Source organism: Hemicordylus capensis, chromosome 13 (genome assembly GCF_027244095.1).
Source record: "Hemicordylus capensis ecotype Gifberg chromosome 13, rHemCap1.1.pri, whole genome shotgun sequence".
NCBI classification, from domain to species: Eukaryota; Metazoa; Chordata; class Lepidosauria; order Squamata; family Cordylidae; genus Hemicordylus; species Hemicordylus capensis.
In genome coordinates this window covers 3124377-3151134 of record NC_069669.1, presented here as the reverse complement: position 1 = coordinate 3151134, position 26758 = coordinate 3124377, and the positions used below count along the sequence as shown (strand labels likewise).

The 26758-nt window shown below is 50.8% G+C and overlaps 1 protein-coding gene across 3 annotated transcripts in view; it reads right to left on the bottom strand.

Annotated features, from left to right (window-relative positions):
* The window catches only part of LLGL1 (LLGL scribble cell polarity complex component 1), a 58492-nt gene that overhangs the window by 13841 nt on the left and 17893 nt on the right, over positions 1-26758 (bottom strand). For 2 of the 3 annotated variants that reach the window (XM_053276583.1, XM_053276582.1), the window contains exons 3-14: positions 14147-14228; positions 13535-13665; positions 11652-11810; positions 10929-11091; positions 9575-9710; positions 9143-9197; positions 7674-7828; positions 7244-7461; positions 6323-6390; positions 2997-3150; positions 1920-2024; positions 901-1193 (exon numbers count right to left, since the gene is read on the bottom strand). In XM_053276583.1, coding sequence (XP_053132558.1) covers positions 901-1193; positions 1920-2024; positions 2997-3150; positions 6323-6390; positions 7244-7461; positions 7674-7828; positions 9143-9197; positions 9575-9710; positions 10929-11091; positions 11652-11810; positions 13535-13665; positions 14147-14228 — 1719 coding nt within the window. The remainder of the gene's footprint in view (positions 1-900; positions 1194-1919; positions 2025-2996; positions 3151-6322; positions 6391-7243; positions 7462-7673; positions 7829-9142; positions 9198-9574; positions 9711-10928; positions 11092-11651; positions 11811-13534; positions 13666-14146; positions 14229-26758) is intronic. The other variant, XM_053276584.1, reaches the window with a different exon arrangement.

Sequence of the window (26758 nt, the reverse complement as noted above, 5' to 3'; positions counted from 1 at the left end):
CCAAGAAGGCCCATCTAGTCCAGCATCCTGTTTCGCACAGTGGCCCGCCTGATGCCTCCGGGAAGCCCACAGCCAAGAGCAGAGGGCATGCCCACTCTCTCCCACTGGCACTGCCATCAGCTCTCATGGCCCAGTATCGAGGCAACACAAAGCCACCGGGGTGCAGACCCACATCAGAAACGGCGCCTAGGCACAGAGTAACTAAAACACCCAGTTGGCTCCCTACCGTGTCACCCTCCTCAAATGGAGGAGGAAAACCTCCACCAAAAACTAACTCCCCGCCCCAGTTCCAACTGGCTTGGAACAACTGCCAAGGCGCTGCTCTCACACTGCAGAGCTAATTCTCCACTTCAGCACAAGTGGCACGATGCAGTCGAAGTTAGTCATGATTAAGCACCACTGAGAGAAGTTAACGCAAGCCCCATCCGTTGCCAGGTGCCTTCGTCTGAATCCTGCCCAAGGAAAATAAAAGCCACACCTTTCTCTGCCAAATGTGGAAGGGGCACAAGCACATCTCCTCCCCAAGAGGCTGGGGTGGAGTGGTAGTGGAGGAGTGGTGGTGGAGTGGTAGTAGTAGTAGTAGCGGTGGTGGTCGAGTAGTAGTAGTAGCGGTGGAGGAGGTGGAGTGGTGGTAGTGGTAGCGATGGCAGTGGAGTGGTAGTGTTGGTACTAGTGGTGGTGGCGGCAGAGTGGTGGTAGTGGTAGTAGCAGCGGCGGTGGTGGAGTGGTAGTAGTAGCAGTGGTGGTGGTAGAGGAGGGGTGGCAATAGTGGTGGTGATGGTGGAGTGTGTGTTTCAGATCTCAGATGGACCTTGAAGGAGGCTGGCTGGCTGGCTGGCTGGCAGGCAAGAGCTCCTGAAGCAACGCCTTGCCCCAAGCACCCCCTACCACCCCACTTACCTGGCCAGCACAGGGTTCCTCCTGTAGTAGTCATACAGCCCAAAGCCGTGGCTGGTCCCAAAAGCCACCAGGTTCCACTCCGAGTGTAGCGTGACGGCCGTGACAGCTGCGGGGGGCATGCACTGCACAAGGGCGCAGGGCTGGAAGCCGGGAGCGAAGGGGATGGAGCCATTCTTGGGGGCGAGGCGGTCGTGGCCCTTCCAGGTGAAGCCTTCGCGGTCCTGGAGGAGGTCCACCATGGCAGTGTTGATCAGGTGCTCTGACTTCTCGTCGCTGAGCTCCATCACCAGTACCTGTCACGAGAGAACAAGAGTCATGCCAGCCTCGGGATCCGGACCACAAATTCCTGGCGTCATCCTGGAGGGAAGCCATTTATATGCCACTGGGAGACAGAAAATCTGCCGTGGATGTGCTCTCACTTGGATGGGACTAGCCGTGCAGCTTCTTATTTATTTCAAGGAGTTATACCCCACCTCCCCAGGGCAATATTGTTCAGGCAGTCTTGCAAAATTGGAGGCTGAAAGTGAAGGAGTTGAACACCCACCAGATATGAACTTTAAACAAAACATTTAAAAGTCTCTCTAAATTGACGGGCGTCTAGCTGTTTTTTTTAAAAACCCTGAGAGGAGAAGCACAGCAAAACTTTTCCAGAAGGGCGTTCCAAAGCTGTGGGTCTACCTCTGAAAAGGCCCTACACCAGGGTCCCAACCTGTGGTACTCCAGAGGTTGCTGAACTACAACTCCCATCACCCCCAGCTACAATTTATTATGGCTGGGGATGATGGGAGTTGTAGTTCGGCAATATCTGGAGTATTACAGATTTGGGAGCCCCTGCTCTGCACCATCCTCAGCCCACCTTAAGGTTTCCTGCTCTGCCAAGTAATGCAGCCCTTGCTGTCCCCTATGCCAGGAACTCCCTCCCAAAGCCCCACTCAACTCCTGCAAGTGGCCGGGAGTTCCACAGGGTGGGGGGGGGACATCAAACTAAGGATCTTGTACACCTTTCTAGGAGCCAGTACCTGTCCTGCCGTCCCAGCCACCACCATCTTGGCTGTGTACTTGCACAGAGCGATCTTCTGGATTCCCAGTCTGGGGTCATCACTGTAAGGGTCGAAGCAGCCAACCTGGGTGCAGGACAGCAGTTATGCACTATGAAACTTAGCGAAATGAATAAGGGGGCACACACAGCCATACAGGGAATCTAGAGCGTGCCTCTATGAGCAGCAGTGGCTCAAACTCAAGAACTCCTTCAGTGATTCTTCCTCTCTCCACATGAGGGCACATTTCCACCAATATTAGACACATCAAGGGGCTATTCATCTTTGCATCGTTCCCCTCATTGTCATTTCCCATGTAATTCAGTGTGTGTGTTTGGACAGTCTTTAAATAGGTTGGTACCACCTCAAAGGCCTGCCTCTTCATGAGTCAACCTGAGCACCAAGACCTGCCCCGAACACCCTTCCCTGGGTCCCTCCACCAGCAGAAGTGCGCGAACAGGCAACTTCAGACAGGGCCTGCTATGGGGTGGCACCAGCCTTTGGAAAACTCACCCCAGGATCTCATCTTTGGTAGAATACAGGAGGAGTTTATCATTGCCTCCTTCCTATATTGCTGCTGCTCGCTATAGTAGCAGCGGGGATTCGAACTGGCAACCTTCTGCTTGTTAAGTCAAGCATTTCCCCGCTGCGCCACTTAAGGTGACTCTGTCTTATAGATTGCATATATTTCCCACGATAGATTTACTGGACTAAGTTGCATTTCTTCTCCATTTAGTTTGGTAGTAATAATGTGAGGCCTGAAGCCATAGCTTGTGCCTAAATCCGGCACTCTGTGTATGTGTGTGTGTGTGCCTGTCTCTCTCCAATCTTTCCCCCATACTGATGCTCCGACATTAAAAGCCCTGTCCCTCTCCAAAGTGTGACCACCTGCGGACGGGAAACCTCTGCGCCCCCCCTGCCCCCCACCATGCCTATAATTTCCCAGGCATGCCTGGTTGGGACACAAAAGACAGCAATCTTCCTGACCACTCCGAGACTCCAGCACTCGCCCTCCCGCCCCGTCCTCGACTCGCACACATTTCCATCGAGAACCGGTACCTTCCGGAAGGGAGGCCACTCCTCCTCACAGGTTTGGTTCAAGCTGTCGTTGTGCTCACAGTCTGTCTGAAATATGTTGGCCGTGCCCAGCTTGTACAACGGCTTGAGAGACACTCCCGAGGCGTCCCAGAAACGAACCGTACCGTCCTCGTGGCTGTGGGGACAAGGAGCCGCCATTTTAGGCCACGGAACAGGTGGCCCAGGTCAACCGGTTCTGTCCCTAAGGCACTTTTTCACCAGACGCTGGCCTAGCATCTTCTCTGCAACCCTCACCACAATCCTGCCTGACACGATGCCCTCTCCCCCGGCTTCCAGCCATCCTGGCTTTGAAACTCTCCAGCGCGGCTTCAAGTGGGCGTGCTCATGGTTCTGCAAGTCAACCCCCATCTGGATGTAGTGTCTTATAACGTGGCGAAGTAATAAGACTAGGATAAAAAATGTTGAGAAGTGAGATATGGGGTTGGATGGAATTAAATTTTAGATTATTACAAGGCATGGAGCCCTCTGTTTTATGTAATGGATGAACTCGGGTGTTATGGTTCTGTTTTTATGTTTCAACAGTTTATTATTATTTTATTTGACCAAGTTTGCTTTTATGTAAAGCTTTTGTATTTTGTGTTTTGCTGGTCGAATGACTGTAAACAATAAAGATTTGATTTGTTTAGACCATGGCTTCCTAAACCTGAGTCCCCTGCAGTTGAACTACAACTGCCCTTGTTTCCAGCTACAGTGGCCAGAGGGATGATTGGAGTTGTAGTCCAACAACCTCTGGGAACCCAGCTTGGGAATACCTGGCATAGGCAGCCTTTGGCACTCCAGCTGCTGCTGAATTACAAAGCCCATCATCCCCCTGAGTTGCCATTTGACAGCAGCTGGAGTGCCAAAGGCTGCCTACCCCTGGGGCAGAGAATAGGACGGTATACAAATCAAATCCAACTTGACTTCTTGGAGGTAAGCCCACCAAAATAGAGCCGTGAATTTGTCTCGGTTACAAAGCCGGCTGGGCATTCAGCACAGAGAGAGGGTGCTACACACACACACACACACACACACACACACACACACACACACACACACTCCTTTGCCAGTCTTCAGGGCCAGTGTTCCCTCTAACAGAGATTCCCAGATGTTGTTGACTACAACTCCCAGAATCCCCAGCTGCAATGGCTTTTGCTTGGGAATTGTGGGAGTTGTAGTCAACAACATCTGGGAATCCCTGTTAGAGGGAACACTGTTCAGGGCCCTCCCATCCTTCCTTCCCTACCTTCTTCCTGCCCTCAAAAGCAAAAACCTGGAAAACCTTTTTTTTTTTTTTTTAAGGGGGGGAAATGATTTCCACATGCCGAAGGAATGTCAAAAGCAGCTGCCGCCAAGACCACTGGGGTTGCCACAAGGAAGATCAGGTTGCAGCCAGGCTTGGCAGGATGTTACTTGGAGACTTCCATCTCCCCACATAGCGAGCAGCAATAAAATACATGGGAAGGGGGCAGGAGGGATTCCCCCCATTCAGGTCCACTCCCATGGCTTTGTCATCACCCCTCGGCCCCAACAAGAGTCATAGAAGTTGTGTATATGATTGTCTACATCAGGCCTGCTCAACTTTCGTTCCCCCAGCTGTTTCTGGACTACAACTCCCATCATCTGGGCCGACAATGGACAGGGGGAACCAGTACAAGCCCCCTTGAAGCTGCGGCAGGGGGCTTCAAGGGGGCGGCAGGGGGCTTCAAGGGGGCAGCAGGGAGGTATCCTGCCGCCCGATTGTTTACCACGGAGGAGGAGACAATGCTTTAGCTACGTAAAAATCTGTGCTCTTATATACTGCTTTGTTTTCAACTTTGTTTATGATTCATAAGTAAAGCTTTGCACATCAGTGGTGCGAAACAAAAGAAAAATACAGCAAGAGGATCCATACCGGGGCTGCTTGCTATTTACGACGCCGAGGTGCTTTGCATTCAAGAACTGCATCCCAACTGGGTCAGGCAGGCCACCCCACTCAGTTCTTGCACGGAGTGTGCACACACTCAAGGACGGAGGATTATTCACACGCAAGGCTGGGCTCTTTCCCTCCATACGGACAAAATCAGCGGCGGTCTCTCTACACACACAAACTCCCTTTCGGATGTCTCCCAATTTCACTTCTTGGGGGAAAACAAAACATCCTCCCCCCCCACCTCTGGGGTGGACCGTCTGCCTAGCTAGGCCAGTGAGAAATGAAAAGCTGTGGGGTCCTGACGGGAAAGGAGCACAAACATCTGGGCTCTTCTCCTCGTAGCCCGATGGCGGTTCAGCTCCAGGCCTGCATAGGAAAGCCAGCTCTGAACTCTCAGCACACCCCATGCTGGAGCACAGGAAGGATCCAGCTGGCCACCCCAGCCTCTCCCGCCCCCCCACCCCCACCCCACCCAGTCCCCATTCGAGCCTTAACATCTGCAGACCCTGGCTAGCAAGCCCTGGCTGTGCTTTCAGAGGGGGCTGTTGGAGATTCAAAGCCACAATTGTGCTTGGCTCCAAGCAGCTCAGGGGTTGCCAAGAGGATTTTTTTATTTTTTTTAAACAAGAGAAAGGCGGGCGGGGAGAGAGAATGCATTCTTGCTAGGCAGCCAAAGTAAACAAAAATGGGGAGGGGAGTGGCCCATCCGTCCACCCAGAAGGGGAGTCTTCCCCAACTCCACCAGCTCCAGCTTTAGGACAAGGTTCCCAAGCTTGGGTCTCAGATAGGGTTGGATACAACTCTCAAGAGCCTTTGGCCACCGTGGCTGGGGATGACGGGAGTTGTCGTCCAACCACACCTGGGGACCCAAAGCTCTGCCTGCAGATAGCTCTCCCCTCCAGGACTATGTCTTAGTCTCTTTTATTTAAAGGCCACCTGATCCAGCAGCTGTTGCCACATCCTGTGGCAGCAAGTTCCCTAAATAAACTCTGGCTCTATGTTGCGTGAAGAAGGACTCCTTTTCCTCTGCCCTGAATCTCCTGCCAATCCGTTCCACAGGAACGGATCCTGGGATCTAGGGTTGTGGGTGAAGGAGACAATCAACTCTCTTCCCACTCCCTCCACCCCACGGATAATTTTAAAAACTTCTATTGGGCTCTCCTTCCAGTTGCCTTGTTTCTAAACTAATAAGCACCAAATGCGTTAGCTTTTCTTTGTCTGAGACGATGCCCTGACCCCTTGATCATGTGGATTGCTCTCTTCTACATCATTCCCAACTGCAAACATTTTTCGAGTCTCTTCGTTCCCAGACTGCCTTCTTCCCTCCGTCGCAAATTTGCTTGTCCCCCCTCCGAATCTGGAAGAGGACGGAGAGTGCCCTACACCACAGACTCACCCCGTCAAGAGAAGCCCCCTCTGAGTGGGTTCCTGGGCCAAGTTTCTCCCTCCATTGACAGGCCAGTTCTGTTTTAAAAGGAAGAAATAAAATATGAGCAAGCACCACTTGGCGTCTTGCCGCGCTCCTTGCCTCTCCCCACAAGACTGACAAAACTGGCACAACTTCTTCAAAATCATTGCTGAATTTTGTATTAAATTCTTCAATGAGTTGTGCAAACATTTCCACAATATATAGACTGGAATAGTCTATATACTGAAATTCAGAAAGCTTGAGCACAGAGTCGAAGATGTTTAACAAGCTATACACACAGATCCGTACAGGATGGATGCTCACCCAGACCCAGTCACAGAGAGGTATACAAGCAAACAAGATCCAAGGATCCACAGGTAGGGATGTGCAAATCGATTTGAACTGATTTGACTTGTACCTGGGTGATTCGAGTGATTCGAATTCTAATCTAACCCCTTCAAAGGGCAATTCAATTTGAATCCGAATCAAATTTTTGAAATTCGATTCAAAAGCTGTTTGGCACCATTTTTAAACCATTCAGGCCCCCTGGTTGGTTAAAAAAGCTGCCAAAACAGGATCAAATCAATTTGAATTCAAATAGGATTTTCAGACCAGATTCAGATTGGATTACAACTGGAATCAAATTTTTAGAATTCGAAACAAATTGAAAATGTGTTTCATTCACTAGACTAGACTAGACTAGACTAGACTAGACTAGACTAGACTAGACTAGACTAGACTAGACTAGACTAGACTAGACTAGGACTAGACGACTAGACTAGGACTAGACTAGGACTAGACTAGGACTAGACTAGGACTAGACTAGGACTAGACTAGGACTAGACTAGACTTCAAAAATTCTATCCGCAGGTCAGATGCTTGCCCAGATGAATACTAGCACCGACTCACCACGGAGGACAGCCGGGGACTCTGCTGCTCTCCTGCGCTGATTATTCTCTCCCAGAGTTTGAGGGGGACATTGGAGATGTGGTAAGAACAGGTGATGGCGGAGGAATGGAGCGGAGCCAGGTAGGGAGCGGGAATCGTGGGCCAGCCCGGTGTCTGCAGATCAATCACAACCAGCTCCTCTTCCACCAGAACCACCAAGGCGGTTGGGTTGTCGAATTCTGGAAGTTTCAAGACACAATCAGTCCAACATACCTGTGACACACACCACCCAGTACTGGGTAACGGGGAGGAGTAATTATGGTGAGCTGGAAGGGGACGAAGAAACCATTTGAGGAACACAGACAGAGAAAGGTGGACGGTCCGGGGTCGGGTGGGGGGCTACAAAAATAGAACTTTTAGCTTGGTGTTTTTTAAATAGCAGGCTGCATACCCTCCTCTACCTCTGTGTTGTACACCGTGAAGAAGTCAATCACACGAGATGTGAAGTCCAAGGTGACCAACGTCTGTCCTTGCAAGATGGTGACACAGTGACGGTCCCCGTAACTGGCCCGAGGCATCCCGCCACTGAAAATGATAAAGTGACCCCTGCAGGAAGGGAGGAGAAACAGCAATCAGAGAACATCACCGCAGTGGCTGGCTTGCATCTGTCAGGAGGCTGAGGAAGAGATGCCAGTGGACAGGAGAAAACGGAAGTGGAGGAAGCGGCAATAATTAATTAGAACTGACATTTGGATTCTGCCCCCCAGATTTGTTATTTCTGTACCATGAGCCACTCTGAGTGCAGTATTTTGTGGGAAACCAATATATAACAACCCAAACTTACAAGCAAAATGCAGGTACAGGAGAAGCTCCGTATTCGCAAGGGTTCCGTTCTCCACTGCTACCGTGGATATGGAAACCATGAATACGGAGTCATTGGGGCAATGCATACCAGGGGGTTAGGCTCCTGGTGGGCACAAAAGGAGCCATTTTGACATTTCCGATCTCAAAATGGCGGCCAGAAATGACATCTGAGTTCATTTCCAGCCACCCCTGACAATAACAAATATTTATATACTGCTTTTCAACAAAGTTTCCAAAGCAGTTTACATAGATAAATAATAATAAATAAGATGAATCTCTATCCCCAAAGGGCTTACAGTTTTAAAAGAAATGTAAAATAGACACCAGCAACAGTCACTGGAGGTACTATGCCGGGGGTGGATATCCTGCGGATATGTGAGGTTAACTGTCCCTGGCAATTTCCCCCCACAGTATAACGAGGCCAGGTATCAATTACCTGTCCGTTGATATGCAAAGCTTTGGGTACTGCGTCTGCGATTAACAAGGTCCTCCTGTATGTTATTTGTCAATGGAAGAGGAGGAGCTAGTCTTGTGGTAGCAAGCATGAATCATCCCCTGTGGTTTGCATTTGGATGGGAGACTAGATATGTGAGTACTGTAAGATAGTCCCCATAGGGGATGGTGCCCTAGCTTAGGGGAAGAGCATCTGCATGCTTGCAGGTAGAAGGTTCCAAGTTCCCTCCCTGGCAGCATCTCCAAGATAGGGCTGAGATTCCTGCCTGCAACCTTGGAGAAGCCGCTGACAGTCTGTGAAGAGAATACTGAACAAGATGGACCAAGGGTCTGACTCAATATATGGCAGCTTCCTATGTTCCTAATGCTGATAAGAACTTTCATACATGAGCTAATAGGCAACACAGAACATTGAAAGTCCCACCTTCTGTTTAAAGGTTAAGTTGCTAGTTCCTGTTGGTTCTGATGAGTTTCAAAATGCAATGTATTACTCACAAGGTCCATCTTTTCATTAGAACTCAACATCCCCCTGCCCAGTCTTTGAAGCCCTGAGTGTCTACAGCCCAAGAAGCCACAGAAGTCACATCCAAACCTGGCACATACCCTGATTCACACGTCTGCCATACAATCTTGTTGATCGCTTTGCATGGGAACGGCCCTGAAACGACCAAAAAAAAAGGGGGTTCTGAATTAAGTGCTTGACTGCTGCTGCTTTGAGTCTGAGGAAGCAAAAGAAAGCTTAAGATATCAAAAGATGGCTCTCTCATATCCATTTAGTCTCTTCCCCAGGCTCAACATACCCAGCTATATTTCCTACAGCTATAGGCCACCTCCAGCCTCAGAGGCAAGATGCCTACGAGCTGCAGGGGAGCAACAGCAGGAGAGGGGATATGCCCCCACTGCCTGCCTGCGGGCTTCTTAGAGGCATCTGGTGGGCCACTGTGGGAAACAGGATGCTGGACGAGAGAGGCTTCCTTGGGCCTGATCCAGCAGGGCTCTTCTCATGACAAGCCACGGCCAGGGAGTTTCTCTCACCGTAAGGGATTGCGGAGTTGGCCGGCTGCAGCGTCTTCAGGGAGCCCCTTGCCCCAGACCAAACTGCGTAGCCACCATCGCTGTGGGAGCTCACGATGGTCTGGCCGCTCCTCTCCCAGCCCACGCTCTCCAGCTGCTGCAGGGGGGAGAAGACCAACTGTGAGCTCAGGAGAACTCGGAGGCTTTCAGTGGCGGGTTGGTTTCCCGAGCGACTGATGAGAAAAGACCCGTTCCCTTTCGGACGCCGACTTTAAAAAGCGGTTCAGACGCTTTGAACCGGTCGAGATGCATTTCGTGCTGAATATCAAACAGCCTTTTTTGGCTCGCAATGCAATTCTATAAGACGAATGGTCACCATTAAATATTTTAAACACTGTTTCTCCACCCACCCCCTTTTTAAAAGGGTTTTTGTTTTGTTTTTTACAAACAAAATGCAAACAAGACAGCAAACATGGAAAGATGGACCATACAACTGAAAGCAGAGTGACAGGATTAATTGAACCATTCAGGTCAAGGGCTGCTATACTTGGGTCCCCAGACGTTGCTGGGTTTGCTGTTGCGGCGGGGGATGATGAGAGTTGTAGTCCAACAACCTCTGGGGAGCCTAGTGCGAGAGCCCCTGATGTAGGTTGGTTACCACCTTTTGTGGCCCAGGATTCAGCTCTGGTTCCAGGAAGGAGGGATGAGCAGCTGGTCTTGTAGTCACAAGCATGACTTGCCCCCTTTGCTAAGCAGGGACTGCCCTGGTTTGCATTTGAATGGGAGACTACATGTGTGAGCACTGCCAGATCTTCCCCTTAGGGGATGGGGCTGCTCTGGGAAGAGCATAGGAACACAGGAAGCTGCCATATACCGAGTCAAAGCATCTTGCTCAGTATTGTCTACCCAAACTGGCAGCGGTTTTCTCCAAGGTTGCAGGCAGGAATCTCTCTCAGCCTTATCTTGGAGAAGCCAGGGAAGGAACTGGGAATCTTCTGCTCTTCCCAGAGCGGCTCCATCCCCTAAGGGGAATATCTTACAATGCTCACACTTCTAGTCTCCCAATCATATGCAACCAGAGTGGGAGACCATGCTTAGCTAAGGGGTCAAGTTATGCTTGCTACCACAAGATCAGCTCTCCTCTCTTGCATACAGAAGGCTCCAAGTTCCCTCCCTGGCAGCATCTCCAAAATAGGGCTGAGAGAGACTCCTGCCTGCAACCTTGGAGAAGCCACTGCCAGTCTGGGTTGACGATACTGAGCTTTAGGTCCAGACTGAGTTCACTAGAAAAACCTCTTTGTCTGAACTGGTTTTGGGGTTCAGATCTGGTTCAACACCCTGATAGGAAGCCCATCCCACCAAGGCACTGTGTTACCTGGTTGCCCAGAAAGAGATGATGGACTTCTCGCGTGCTTTTATCCCAGAGAACCATCAGGCCTCTGCTGTACCCAATCAGTATTTTGGCTGGGTCCCGGGGGTGCTCCTGCAGGGATTCCACTGGGCCAAGAGCTTTCCCACACCGGTAGTCTTCTGGTACGCTGGGATGGAGGGAAAAAAGAGAGAGAGAGCGAAATGAACCCTATTCAGATGATACACTCATATGAGTGTACACAAGGGGCCCATTCACACATTACGTTTAACTCTTGTACAATGAATGTACAGTGTACAGAGGCACAGATCTGGATGCAGGCACAGCCATTCACATGTTATGCTGAACGCAGGTACAGAAGTACACTCCCTATCTGTACTCTGTATTTGAACACCCTGTCTCCAGGTTCACTTCTAAAATGAACACAGGGACAATCATTCACACAAACACACACTTGAACGAGTATACAAACATCTGTACACGCTGATCAGCCACTGCAAGGGCAATTCTCCTTTCAGCCGGCCCAATCAGGCTCCTCTTATGTTCTTAGACCCTTCCTGTTGGGAGACGAGATTCTTGGGGTTTGGAAGACCTTCCATGCCCACAACTGTTCAGCCGCACACCGGCGTTTCCCGCTACTGTCCGTTCACGGGCGCGGCCCTCCATCTGGAGATTGCCACGTAAGAAGCAGAACTCCCTCCGGTCCCGTAACATGCGTGCTCAGCTCACCTCTGCATGATCTCTTCTTGGTGGAGGGTCCGGTCCTCCATCAGCGTTAGGCCAGGGAGGTGCAGGAAGTAGACGCCGCCCCCTTCCGTGCCAAGGCAGGCAACATCGCAGGTCGACCTCAGCAGGATGACCGTCACCCGGGTGATGCTGGGAGGGGAACTATCAGACAAGAGAACAGTTCCAGAGTTAAGGGCTGCACTGCTTGACACACCGGGCCAGTGGTTTTTAGACTTTCCATGTTCAGGCAACCCTTTTCCACATTGACTCTGCTACCCAGAAGGCCCTGCATGCTGCTGAGCAAAACTGGGCTACCTGAGGCTCTCCAGCGGCTGGAGAACTACAAATCCCATCGCCCCCCGCTGCGATATGTTGCAGCAGGGGTTGATGGGTTTGTTGTCCCACAGCAACTGGACACTGTAGAGGATTTGGAGCCCACGGTCATGGGGACGCGAGTGATCACAGTGACGGAGGGCAGGGGTGGTGGTTTCTGGAAATCTTCCCAATGATCCAATTTAGCGTGCACAACTTATTCTGTAAACAAAACCAAATTAAAAAGCACGGCAGCTTAGTTGGATGTGCTGCAGATTTCTCCCAAGGGCTTTTCCAATAGCCTGAAGTATTTGAAATGAAATATTTGATCGGCCGGGGGCGGGTGGGGTGGAGAGAAGATTCAGGAAAGCACACCTACGTGGTTTAAAGGCTAGCTCTGAAAAAACAAATTCAAAGCTTTCCTTGGGAATTAATACCTGAATGCTTGTAAACAGCGGAAGGCATGGCAACTGGACAACAAACCCTCCCCTTGCATTGTTTGAAGGAAAAGAAAAAATATATGGAGCCACTGGAAATGGTTGCCATACAAATGATCCCTCTCTCTGGCTGTTCCTGGATCCCACGTCAACCGTCCACAGCCTTGCTGCTGCCTCCTCTCAGCTTGCTTGTATCCCAGCACAGACTTGCCTGTGACCTTTCCTCATTCAGCTCCTCTACTCTCGGTCATCTGCAGCTTTTCTCTACCCTGAAACAACGCCACATTTCCTCCCTTGCTGCCCCGCATGCCTGAAACTCCCTCCTAGAGCCCTCTGGATCTCAGGCCGGAGAGCTGGTCTTGCGGTAGCGAGCATGAAGGTCCCCTTTGCTAAGCAGGGTCTGCCCTGCTTTGCATTTGGATGGGCAGGGCAGAGGGAGTCTGTCTTACCTTATTAGGAACTTAGGAAGCTGCCACAGACTGAGTCAGACCATCAGTCCATCTAGCTCAGTATTGTCTACCCAGACTGGCAGCGGCTTCTCCAAGGCTGCAGGCAGGAGTCTCTCTCAGTCCTGTCTTGGAGATGCTGCCAGGGAGGGAACTTGGAACCTTCTGCTCTTCCCTGAGTGGCTCCATCCCTTAAGGGGAAGATCTTACAGTGCTCACACATCAAGTCTCCCATTCAGATGCAACCAGGGTGAACCCTGCTTAGCTAAGAGGACAAGTCATGCTTGCTACCAACAAGACCAGCTCTCCTCTCTAATTTCTCCTCTCTCTTCCTATTTCCTTTTGGGCTCGCTCTGTATGAAAGGTGGGATGATTAAAAAAACAAATGCTGTCCCTATTTTAATTGCGATAGCCTATGGCTAAATGCAATAAACAGTTTCCTCTGGGAAAACCTAAAGGACGAGCCACAGGATGGGTGACCTCTTGACCCAAGATTGCCGCCATCCTCAAGGAGCAAGATACTGAAGCAAGGCGGCAGGTGGCAGCTATGAAATCTAGAAGGGAAAACCACTCAGAATCCAGGAGACTCCAACTGTGACGATGGAAAGGCCTCCACTTTCTTGCAGAAAGTTTTTCCGGAACCCCCAACTGCCCCAGCCAAGCGAGAAAGGAGGCCATCGGCAATGAGTACTTAGCGTTGTCGAACCCTGGCCGTCCGGGGAGGATGAAGCTGCAAGTCTCTTCCAGGTTGGAGAAGCCGTCTTTCTGGTAGATCTCCCACAGGTGAAGCGTGTTGTCATCCAGGAGGGACAGCAGCCGGCCCTGGGCGAAGAGAGACGTCACACCTCTAGGACGGGCGTTCCCACGCCCAACTGCCCTTCTCGTCTTCCAGAAGTTCACACGAGGGATGTGCACGAAAGGTCTTCGGCACCGGCGGGGGTAGTGCTTTAAGGGCGGGGGAGGGTGTACTCACACACACCCCGCCGCGTTTCCCTGAACCAGTCCACTCGAACCAGGCTTGGTTTGATTCGACCGCAGACCGAACCAGCCCCGGTTCGGTCCATGATCGAACTGCCAAACCAGCCCAATTCAATGCGAACTGGTTCTACACCGAACGGTTCGTGCACATCCCTACCTCTCTTATAAGCCACTGGAAAACATCTCAGCAGATGGGCCCCAATACCAGACACATCCCAGCATCTTAGTTCGGGGATTTCTGAGAAGACTGATGAGCATAGCTCTGTGACCCAGGATGCCAACTAAAAGGCACTAAGAGGGAGATCTGAAAGTACAGGGACCTTACCTGTCCAGGTAGGAAGTGCATTTGGGTGACTGTAGCCGTCTCCTTGTGTAACCCTGTGAACTCCACCCCAGGAGCTCCATATCTGAGGAAGGCATGGCGTCAAGGAAGAAGCTCAAAGATGGGAGGAAGAGGAGTGTAATCCAGATTGACAGCACACCCTCCCGCCCAGGTGGATTCATCCACACAAGGACAATTAACATAACCTGCTGGATTAGACCAAAGGACCATCTGAATCCAGCACTTCCCACAGTGGTAACCCAGATAAACCCAGAAAGTCCACCAACAGCGGGTGAAAGCCACAGCCCCCGCCCCACTACCTCTGCCTAGCAGCTAGCAAACAGTGGTAGACTGCCCCTGTGCATGGAGTTTCCATTTAGACATCATGGCTAATTGCCAGCCAGAGCTCTTCCCTCCTTCAAGAAAGTGTACAGCCCTTTTTAAAGGCCATCAAAAACAGAGGGCATGGTCAAGCTTTGTGGCAGGGAGTTCCATAAAGCAACCATGCATTGTGTGAGGTGTCCCTCTCTTTTGACTCTCCTGGACCTGCTGCCTCTCACTAGATGGCCTCAAGCTGACAATCACTAGCGTGGAGGGCATTTAAGAAAGAACTAGCTGGCCCAGGCACAGAGCATCTGTGCCTCTAGTTCTCCCCCCTCCTCCCCCCCAGCTCTCCCCCCATTCTCAGTCCCCCCCCCCGCAAGGACACCAATGCTGCTTTCTTTCCCACCCCAGTTTTCTCTCTCCCCCCGTCACACCCCGGCCGTCGTTTTCTCCCCCACCACCACTTTCTGCATGCAAGCAGGCAGGTGCTCTCCCCATTCCCTGAGTGGCGTATCTTCCAGTGCTCACAAATATGGTCTCCCATTCAAATGCAAACCAGGGCAGACCCTGCTTAGCAAAGGGGACAGGTTATGCTTGCTGCCACAACAAGACCAGCTCTCCTCCCTTAAGAGTCAGGCACCAAAATGTCTACTGTGAGGGAGAAGCAGCTGCCAAGGCCTAGAAAGTCGGTCACCATCCATTAGCCTGGCCTGGTTTTCTCTCCCCCCCCCCCGACCCCCTTTAGACACAAGAGTGACATTTGTCAGAATACCTCCTGGAGAAGGTCTCCGAGCAACCGGCCTCCTGTTTGCTGGTTGCACGGGGCAACTGGACTCTCTAGTCACATCACTACAATCATGCATTCAGCCTTTTTTTTTTTTTTAACGAGACTGACTCAACTGGCTTTCCATCCCATAACTGAACAAATTCCCCCCTCCCCAATCCCCTTTTTGTCCCTCTAGAGCACTCCTCTTGAACTCCAGCTGAAACGAAGGGAATTTCCAGAATTAAAATTTTCGGATTTGGAGCGCACAGCGTTTCAGTTCCTTTGCAGCTTTCCCCCTCCTCTCATTGTGAAAGCCCTCCTGATGCAATTCCTCCCAGGGATACATCCAGATTTTGTGTTGTGTTTTACTAATGTGTGCACACGTAGGACCATGCATACAAGGCACGGAGGGTGGGGTGCATGAATGCTGCAAGCAACTCATATATGCACCCATGTTCTGCCCAAAATACAGACATTAACAGCTACCACTCCACAAGCAACAGAGAATTCACCATGAATCAGTTTCACTTTGGACCAGGAAATTCAACATTAGGAACATCTAACTCAGCCTTGTCTACACACACTGGCAGTGGCTTCTCCAAGGTTGCAGGCAGGAGTCTCTCTCAGCCCTACTTTGGAGATCAATAATCTTTTGGTTCAATAAAAAAAAATCTTGTCCTACTTTGGAGATGCTGCCAGGGAGGGAATGTGGAAGCTCTGCATGTAAGCATGCAGATTTTCTTCCCAGAGCGGCCCCATATCTTACATGAAGTTTCCCATTCAAATGCAAACCAGGCCAGACACTGCTTAGGTGAGGGGACAATGCATACTTGCTCCCACAAAACCAACTCTCTTCCAAGATCTGAAGAGAAGTTCAGATGGGGAGAACTGCAGAAGCATCCCTACCTCTGAGAAACACACAATGAAGTTTAGAAGCAACAGGGATGAAGAAATGTTGGCTGTTTATCAGGCAGATGAAATATTCCACTGGTCAAGCTATGTTGGTACACTGCTCACCAGGACTTTTTGCACTCATTTTTCACTTGTCACAGACTATTAGAGTAGTGGATTTCGGCAGCCCTGGTCATGAGAATCATTAACCACTATTTGCCTTTTTTTTTTTAAGGTTTGTTTTATCCACCCCCTTCCTCAAGCCACATGTATGCTGAGATGCCACAGAACTGGATGAAATGCACCTACCCAAGAATGGTAAAGGTAAAGTGTGCCATTGAGTCGGTGTCAACTTCCTGGCACCCACAGAGCCCTGTGGTTGTCTTGGGTAGAATCCAGGAGGGGTTGACCATGGCCTCTTCCTGTGCAGTATGAGATGATGCCTTTCAGCATCTTCCTTATATCACTGCTGCCCGATATATACACAACCCTGGACATAAGTACCCAGAACATAAGTACCCACAACCCTGGACATGAGTACCCAGAATGTTGGGGGCAATATGCTAAATCATTGTAAACCGCTTAGAGAGCTCCGGCTATAGAGCGGTATATAAATGTAAGTGCTATTGCTATTGCTATTGCTATATATAGGTGTTTCTCATAGTCTGGGAAATAGACCAGCGGGGATTCGAGCCGGCAACCTCTTGCTCGCTAGGCAAGTCATTTCCCTGCTGTGCCATTAGGTGGCTACATTCCCAAGAATGGGTGCTCCCTAAATAAAGGTTTTGAAGTGGGTGCAGGACCGGGAAAAAAAAATGCAGCAACCAGCCCAATCCCTGCCTCTTCCTGTGACTAGCAAAGCCAAAATTATACAAAACAGAGTTTGTTCTTTAAATGCAGAATTCTGCAAAGAAAGAAACTGAGGATCTGCTCAGTTGATACAGGAATCAGGCTTTCGTGGTGAATCTGTACAGCATTTTCTAGGTGCCTTTAAGAAAAAAGTGTGGCCACACACACAACCTTTCTGCGGCTCCTATCACAGCGTCACTTTCGGTTCCAAAGACAAGCGAGAGCTTTTGTTTTCCATGTAGGACGGTGACCTAGTTTGCAAGAAGAGGGCCAACGATCAGCTTCACAAGCGACAGGATGTTTCAAAGACAGGATTTGCACACAGAGAAAAAACACAGACTGGGCAATTCTATCTGCTCCAGTTCCTGGCAGATGCATTTTGTCCAGCCTGGGTCTCGGCTCAAGCTTTCCATCTGAGCCATGCTGAAGGTCCCAGGTTCAATCCCTGGCAGGAGCTTTTTCAGACGGTGACTTAACTTTACTTCGGTTGTGTGTCCCAAAGTCCGTGCAATATTTCAGAGAGCACTTCACACATGATTCGTGTTTTTCCCTCCATATTGGAACCTAGCCCAATTTATGTCCAGGGTTGTGTTTGTGTTTTTTTTTAAAAAAATTCTCTTTTTGTGTCTGTTATGCCCCGAACTTGCAGTACAGATTCATGGTAAACCCACAGTAAAGCCTGCTGTCTGAAAAGCCTCCAGGTAGGGCTGGGAGAGAGACTGTAGCCTCAAACCTAGGAGAGCTGCTGCCAGTCAGTGTTGACAACACTGAGCGAGATGGACCAAGGGTCTGACTCAGTATAAGGCATCTCTATAATATAAGGCATGTCCCTATAATATCTAAGAGCAATTATGGACCGATCCTTCACAGCTAGCACCCAGCGTTACCACCAGGTCAACTTGGTCCAAAAGCAACGATCGTGATCTCATTCAGATGCTATTCGGGCTGTCGCCTCTCTCCTTATAAAGGCTCAGAAGGCAAGAAGCACACAGACTTCCTTCCCCCCCAAGCACGGCACGCACAGGGTGCCCATCTTCAGGCCAGCTCCTAAGACTTATTTAGTCTGAAAGGCGGGCGGGCTCCATTTTATTGGGGGCAAAACACGCTTGGGAGATTGATAGCAGCGACAAAGAGAGGGCTGATGTAGAGCAAAGCCTCTGTCGCCTCCAGCCCCAAATGGAGCCAGGCAGGCAGGCCGTGAGCATATCACGGTTCTGTAGGAGCAGGAAGTCATAGGAAGCTGCTATATACTGAGTCAGACCCTTGGTCTCTCTAGCTCAGTATTGTCTTCACAGACTGGCAGCAGCTTCTCCAAGGTTGCAGGCAGGAATCTCTCTCAGCCCTCTCTTGGAGATGCTGCCAGGGAGGGAACTTGAAACCTCCTGCTCTTTCCAGAGTGGCTCCATCCCCTGAGGGGAATATCTTGCAGTGCTCACCCATGTAGTCTCCCATTCAAATACAAATCAGGGCTGACCCTGCTTAGCTAAGGGGACCAGTCATGCTTGCTGCCACAAGACCAGCTCTCCTCTAACTCAGGGGGAGAAACACAGAACCACGGCATAAGACTCAGCGAGTTCGTCGTACACTCTTAAAAACCACAGTCATTTTTCTTTGTTTTGGCACTCCAGTGGGTCTGCAGCACAGGGAAATATTTACAAATACAATGGATATTTAGACACCACTTTAAAAAAAAAAAAAAAAAGAGTCCCCAAAGCAGTTGAAATTGATGTAAATAAATAAAAAGGGCTTCCTGTCCCCCAGAGGCCTCACAATCTAAAAAAGAAATATAAGATAAACACCAGCAACAACCACTGGAGGGACGCTGTGCTGGGGATGGAGAGGGCCAGTTGCTCTCCCCCTGCTAAATATAAGAGAATCACCACTTTTAAAATGGTGCCTCTTTGCTCTTTTAGCAGGGGTTGGATTCAGGGGCGGAGCCACCATTCGGCGAACGGGTTCAAAGATCCTAGGCTGCCACCAATCGGGGTCACGAGTGGGGCCCCAGACATGCCCCCGGGTCTGCCGTCAGACGCGGGGTTGGTCTCGTGGTAGCAAGCATGACTTGTCCACTTAGCTAAGCAGGGTCCGCTCTGGTTGCATATGAAAGGGAGACTAGAAGTGTGAGCACTGCAAGATCTTCCCCTCAAGGGATGGAGCTGCTCTGGGAAGAGAGCAGAAGGTTCCCAGTTCCCTCCCTGGCAGCATCTCCAAGACAGGGCTGAGAGAGACTCCTGCCTGCAACCTGGGAGAAGCCGCTGCCAGTGTGGGTAGACAATACTGAGCTAGATGGACCGATAGTCTGACTCAGTCTATGGCAGCTCCCTATGTTCCATCTGAGAGAAAACACTTATGGCCTGTCTCCCCAGATGTGTGCTGGGGAACAGGCTACGAGGCAGCAGCTTTCAAATGCGAGTGATCGGTGCCTCTGTGACACCACACCCCTCCTCCCACGATCAGCCGAACCAACACTGCTGTGCGAAGTTTGCCTAGCAAGTGTTCCTACATGTCACAACAAGGTTGCGGCTGCTCGAGAGAGTTCGGAGTCAGGAAAGACCACGGAAAGCATCGGAAAACCTCCACAGAGAGAGAGAGAGAGAGAGAGAGATGCTTTATTGCAAGTTGGTTGCCAGAACTCAGAAAGTGCCCTTTTCCAGATCAAAACTGGGAGGATCATTTCTTTATTGATTGATTTAAAATATTTACACCTCGACCCTCCAGTACGCTACTGCTCAGGGTGGCTCACAACGTTAATAAAATAGATACAATGCAACATAAGAGTAATAGAGTCATACCAGTTAAAAGACTAGACTAAAACCACATTTAAAATTACAATTATTTTTTTTAAGTTCCAATTTTTTTTAAAGGTCCTTTAGTTTTTATAATTCTCATTTTTGAGCTAACAGATATAAGCAGCAGACAAAACATGTGAAAGCCTCTTTTAAAAGATGTATTTTAATTGGTTTCTTTTTTAAAAAAAACATGGAGAGAGGGAGCAGCATGAAGAAGCTCTTCGGGGAGGCTATTCCAAAGCCAAGGGGCCACAACCAAAAAGGCCCTGTTTCTAGTCCCCGCCAACCAGCGCTCTGTTAGTGGCAGGGCCGTGTGGAAGGCATTTCATTCTTCCACATTCCAAAGTAAACACCTTTGGGGTTTCAGAGTGACAATTAAATGTATTTCAAGGAAATGCAATCCTGCATTTTGACACTAACTTCCTCCAGGAAGGAGGTGGCGGCTTCTCCACCCTGGGAATTCCAGGCTGATCCCATCACACCTGCTCAGCTGGAGTACCAGCAGAGGCTGACTGAAAGAAGCCCATATGACACTGTGGTCAGGGTGTCTGGCATCCATGCAGAGATCTGGGTATTCAGGGGGCAGGATTTAACTGGGAAGTTTTCTTGGGGAGGGGGGGGGCAATCCAGAAAAATTCCCATAAAACTTTTCTCTTTATTTCCTTGAAAGAGGTCTCAGAAAAAAATTAGTATGCAAGTTTCCATTCTGTCCTAAACAGATTGTGATCTGATTTGGCAAGTTACTTGATCAATAGATTTATTTCCCACACATACACTATATCACACTCCTGTTTACAGATCACTAATATATCTTTGTACTCTCTCACACACACTTCCTAGGGATAATCCCTTCAAGATCGCGAATTAGAAGCATGAAACCGCCACGCTTGCCTAATAGTGTCTTGGCATCAATTCACTGGTACTAATTTTTTTTTAATGAAATGATACGAGGAATGTTTATAAATGGGATGTAAATGTTTGCCACAGAAAAATCTAAAGTGTGGGGGAAATTTGGAGGTACGCTGCTGCCCCGGCGGAAACGTTTTTGAGAACAGCACCGGCAGGGTTAAGAGCACCTTCCCCAGTCCTTAAAGTTATCCCCCCCCCCGCCCACTCGAACCGGCAGCCACCAATTCTGTGCACATCCCTGGCTGGCAGCAGAGCTAGCCACCGATTTTAGGGAGCCAGGAGCTCTCTGCAGCAAGACGAGCAGACGACCAACCGACACCTCTACAGTGGGGAGGAAGCCACGCAGACCCTGCTGGCTCAGCAGTCAGAGCGACACGGATCCTCCCACGGCGGGCCAGCCGTGAGAAAAGCAACTGTGATTGCTGCCGGTGACCACATCCTCGCGGTGGCAAAAGGTGCAGATCTCAAGCGGGTGACAAAGCGGGCCCTGATGAGCTGTGCCTGCTTACCGGAAATTCAATGCACACAGAAAAGCAACCCATGAGGGAGAAAACTAGAAGGCAGCTGGGCTGGCTTTTGTGTGTGGCGTCTGGTGCTCAGGGGCAGCGGGGGAGAAAATGGCATGCCGTCTCGTGCGCCCCTATGTGAAGTCCACAACAGCCCAGACGCAGATTTGCATCAAAGGGAGAACTGGGTGAAAGCCAGGAGGATCAGGCCGGAGCTCAGCGGAAGAGCCTCTGCTTTGCATACGCAAGGTCCCAGGTTCAATCCCTGGCAGCATCTCCAAGTACGGCTGGGAAAGACTCCTGCCTGCTGCCTTGGAGAGGCCGCTGCCAGTCAGTGTAGACAATACTGAGCCAGACGGACCAAAGGTCTGACTCGGTAGAAGGCAGCTTCCTATGTTCCTATGACACACTTGCAAGCAGTGGCCACTGGGGCTTCCTTAGACTGAGTGGGCGCTAGGCAGGGCAGGCGATGGGTAGAGCCACAGGTAGTGAGAGGTGGAGCCAATTGTGGGTGGTGCCAGAACCAGGCGGGTGCCTTAGCAATAACGGGCAAAGTGCAGATTTGTAGCTAACGAGCCGGATCGAAATACGCACACACCGTGGCGGGGCCAGGGAACGCAGAGCGGGGTTCTGCTCTGTCCCTGGCAGCCTTACCTTGCATGCGCCACACACACACACACACACCAGTGACACCCCTCGCGCGTGACATCACGTACCACATGGCCCAATGGCTGGAGGGCCCGCACAAGCCCTCCAGGGTGCATTCCCAGCATTTGCTGACTGGGTGCATTTGTTTCCCTTCCTCTCCCTGCAGCGCTGGCTGGGAATCAACTCCGGAGGGCTTGCATGGCACTTCCATGGCTCGCGGCCAGGTGCTTTGAACCCATCCACTCAACGGTGGCTCCACCCCTGCAAACACACACACACACACACACACACACCTAAATTGCTCATCAGCAGAGATACAGAGAAATGTGGAACACATCAGTTGCTTTATAGTGCTTCATAGGACTACTGTAGTGTGTGGATTTGTATCTAACATGGTAGGATCGAAACCCAAGCGCGCACACACACCGAGGAAAAGAACTGTACAAGCCACAAGCAAAGCACAGACTAGCGCCAAATGGCAGCTGCTGGGGAGAGTAAATGCATTCTGAAGTCACCAGGGCGGCTCTGCCCGCCTGATTATTCCAAAAATGAATACTAACAACCACCAACTCTGAGCCAGAGTAGTACAGTGCTGGACTAGACCGGGGAAATCCAAGTCCAAATCCCCATTCAGCCATGAAATTCAAGGGGTGACTCTGGGACAGAGCCCAGGTGCTCTCCCTGCCCACATCCCAGCGCCGTTCTGCCGCAGAGGATTGCGAACCGAGAGGCCGGTTCTTTCTTCCTGCCGATTCGCTCTCTTCTCAGGCTGTCCAGCCAGGGTGAGGGTCTACTCTAAAGCTGTGGTGGGAAGCCGGCAATGGGAGGCTGAATGTTGCTGGGTGGGATGGGGTGCCAGGAGCTGCAGCTGCTCCCAATTTGGGCAGATAATTGAAATCTGATGGCCAAGTCCGCTCTTGGGGGGAAAAGATATTGCAAGGCGTTTTGAAATCAAAGGGGAGGAAGGTTTATATATGTAATGCATAGGTTAGATAATCGCATCACCACATCTTCATGCAGATCAGAAAATACACAAGAGAAATCGCCCTGGTTTTATAGGCTAACGTTAACCCGGACAGATTACCATTCAAATCAGTTATTCCGATTTCATTTTCCAGAAGAAATTTGCATTATATATACAATCCAACCTTCCAATACATCCAGCTTGCTTTCTCATTGTGTTAATTGCTTTCTCATCGTGTTAATGTAAGATCCATTTCCACTGAATAATATCAGCGTACTTCTTCAATAACACAGAAATTCCTGCCAATCTTTAATTAACAACTCAAGTGATTTGTCTTGGCCGACATGAAATTGACTTACTGCTGCAAGCCGACACATAATCATCATTGTCATGCTTATTTTTTTTTTGGTCATTCTGTCAAAGAGGGGATAATATTTATCTTCCCATTTTTAGCAATAAGCAATCAGCCAGCTATAAGCCTATCAATCACTGTTTTGACACCTATATCTATGCAAATATGCACGAGCAGAAACATTTCAACACACAGCTTAACATCCTCCCATCCCACATATTTCTTTTTCTCACTCTCTGCTCTCTCTCTAAAGCACCGAGCGGAGATCACAATCGCAGGCGGCCACCTGGCACAGAGCCAGTCGGATGTGCGGCGACCACATCGCCCAGGACAGACTAAAGAGGATTTGGGGGCTGCAGAGGGTGAACTCAGGAACAGAGGAAGCTGCCATATACCGAGTCAGACCATTGGTCTATCTAGCTCAGTATTGTCTTCACAGACTGGCAGCGGCTTCTCCGAGCCTGCAGGCAGGAATCTCAGCCCTATCTTGAAGAAGCCAGGGAGGGAATTTGAAACCTTCTGCTCTCCCCAGAGCAGCTCCATCCCCCGCTAAGGAGAATATCTTGCAGTGCTCACACACAGTCTCCCATTCATATACAACCAGGGCAGACCCTGCTTAGCTAAGGGGACAAGTCATGCTTGCCACCACAAGACCAGCTCTCCTCTCCATCTGGTGGGCCACTGTGGGAAACAGGATGCTGGACTAGATGGGCTTCCTTGGGCTTGACATACAAACATAGACTGGACAACCACCGGCCAGGGATGCTGTCAGTTTCCTGCGGTGGGTTGGACTAGAGGACCTCCAGGGGCCCTTCCGACATTGTATGATTCTGCATCCTCAGAGTGTTCTCCAGAGTCATGAGAACTAGCACCCTCTACTAGAAAGACAGACCGACCAGAAAGATGAGATTCTCAAGGCATGGAAGAAGCATGCATTTGTTCTGCAGAAACAGCCGCACCAACCTTGATGGATGGGGACGGATGGTTTTTAAAATCACGGCCCTTCTCTCATGGGCGGTTATACAGAAGTGGAGCAACGCAGGGTGAAGTCGGGTAGCCGCAGCCCGTGGGCTTCATCTGTGATGCGTGCAGATCACCCAGACCATCCTATGGCAGTCCCAGACGGCCAGACCTGCCACAAGCAATAGGCGAGTGTGCTGCTCACAAGGACCCAAAATGACAAGTTTGTGAACCATGCAGGAGAAGCTTAAAGCTACGGCACCATGAAAAGCAAGGAGGGGGCAGGGGAGAGTCACAGACACAACCGCCTTCAAAGTTTGAGGGTGTATGTCCTCATAAGGGGCTTAGACAAAATTAGGGAGGACAGGTCTATCCGCAGCTAATAGTCTGAGGGCTACGGGCCACCTCCAGCCTCAGAGGCAAGATGCCTCTGAAAACCAGTTGCAGGGAGCAACGGCAGGAGAGAGGGGGCATGCTCTCCGTTCTTGCCTGTGGTCCTGCCAGAGTCATAATAGGAAGCTGCCATATACTGAGTCAGACCCTTGGTCCATCTAGCCTAGTATTGTCTACCCAGACTGGCAGCAGCTTCTCCAAGGTTGCAGGCAGGAGTCTCTCTCAGCCCTATCTTGGAGATGCTGCCAGGGAGTGAAGCTGGGACCTTCTGCAGGCAAAGCCGATTCTCAGCCACTAAGCTATGGCCCCATCCCCGAACATAGGAAGCTGCCTTATACTGAGACAGACCCTTGGTCCCTCTAGCTCACTATTGTCAACACTGACTGGCAGCGGCTCCTCCCAGATTTCAGGCAGGCGTCTTTCCCAGCCCTACCGGGAGAAGCTGCCAGGGAGTGAACCTGGGACCCCTCCCCAAAACGAACTCATGTCCACCTGCTAAATTAGCTACGAAACGGCTACGGACCAAGCCAGCCCATTGCAGCATCTGTCCAGGTTCTGCGCTGGCAAGAGCTTTCCGCGGCCCGGGATAGTGCAAAGCCTTTCCGAAACCTGAGGCGCTGCCGGGGGGGGGATCGGACCCCCGGGGTGGGGGCTTCTGCAGGCAAAGCAGGCCCTCTGCCACCGAGCTCTGGGGCCCTTCCCCGCTCTTTGGCTTTGCATCGGAGAGCTCTGAGCAAGAGACGGACCGGCAGGCTTGCAGGGCAAGGTCTTCCCAGCAACAGGGAGGGAGGGAGCCTTGACCAGGCATTCCGGCCCCACCACCAGCAACGGGCACAAGACAGGCCTTCAATTCATAGGATGCCCATTTGTTGGGGGAAAGCATCCACCCACCCACCGCTTGTTCAGAGCCCTTAAGGCAGAGGAAATGCTTCACACCGGACAAGAGGGCAATTTTTAAAGTGTATCTACAGGCCATGAATGAGAGACGAAGGGGGCTTCTTGGCTGAAAAAGGAAGCAGGCGCCCAAGCGGAGGGAAGCCCTTCGGGATGGCGGCAGCAGAGAGGCCCGTTTGCTTCTGCCTGCACGGATTTCTATGCCGTATTATTTGGCAGGGGGTGCACCGCCTTGCTGGCATGAATGCAAGGAATATTGATATACCGCTTTCCCGTCTAAAGCAGTGGACAGAGATACAGACCAAGAAAGATGGCTCCCTGTTCCCCAAAGGGCTCACAGTCTAAAAAGGAAACAGAAGAGAGAGACACCAGAAACAGACACTGGAGGGATGCTGTGCTAGGGATGGAGAGGGCCAGTTGCTCTCCCCCTGCTCAATCAAGGGAAACACCACTTTTAAAAGGTGCCTCGGGGCCCAGTCGGCAGGGGACACTGTTGCCAGTGCATTGCCTGAGAGAGCGTGCACACATGTGAAAGACCCCTGGCGCGCTAGACCTCAGGAACAAAAGGACCTGCCCTATGCTGAGTCAAACCCTTGGTCCAGCTAGCTCAATCTTGTCTACCCGGACTGGCAGCGGCTTCTCCAAGATTTCAGGCAGGAGTCTCTGTCCCAGCCCTACCTGGGGAGGGAATTGGGGGCCTTCTGCATGCCAAGGAGATGCTCTCCCATCCCGCCACAGCCCCATGCCAAATACAGCATGGCGTAGGAAACTACCTTGGGCATTTGGTCCATCTAGTTCAGAGGGGCGATGCCACTGAGCTATAGCCCTTTCCCCCCCCAAAAAAAATGTGAAGTGCCTTCTACTGAGTCAGACTATCGGTCCATCTAACTCAGGATTGTCTACACAGACTGGCAGCAGCTCTTCAAGGTTCTCCCCCGGCTCTACCTGGAGATGCTGCCAGGGAATAAGGCCGGGACCTTCTGCCTGCAGATGCTCTGCCACTGAGCTAGGGGGCCCATCCCCTAAGGCAGGGCTGCTCAACTTCGGCCCTGCTGCAGATGTGGGCCTACAGCTCCCATAATCCCCGGCCATTGGGCAATGTGGCTGGGGATCATGGGAGTTGTAGTCCAAGAACAGCACGGGGGGGGGGGGGGGATAGTTGAGCAGACCTGGTCTAAGGGGAACATCTTGCAGCGCTCACCTGTTGTCACCCATCCAAATGCTAACCAAGGCAGACACTGCTTAGCAAAGGGAACAATTCAAGCCCGCAAGACCATCTCTCCTCCCCGCTCAACAGTGGGGAGAAGCAAACACGGAGACGAGAGCTGGTCTTGTGGTAGCAAGCATGACTTGTCCCCTTAGCTAAGCAG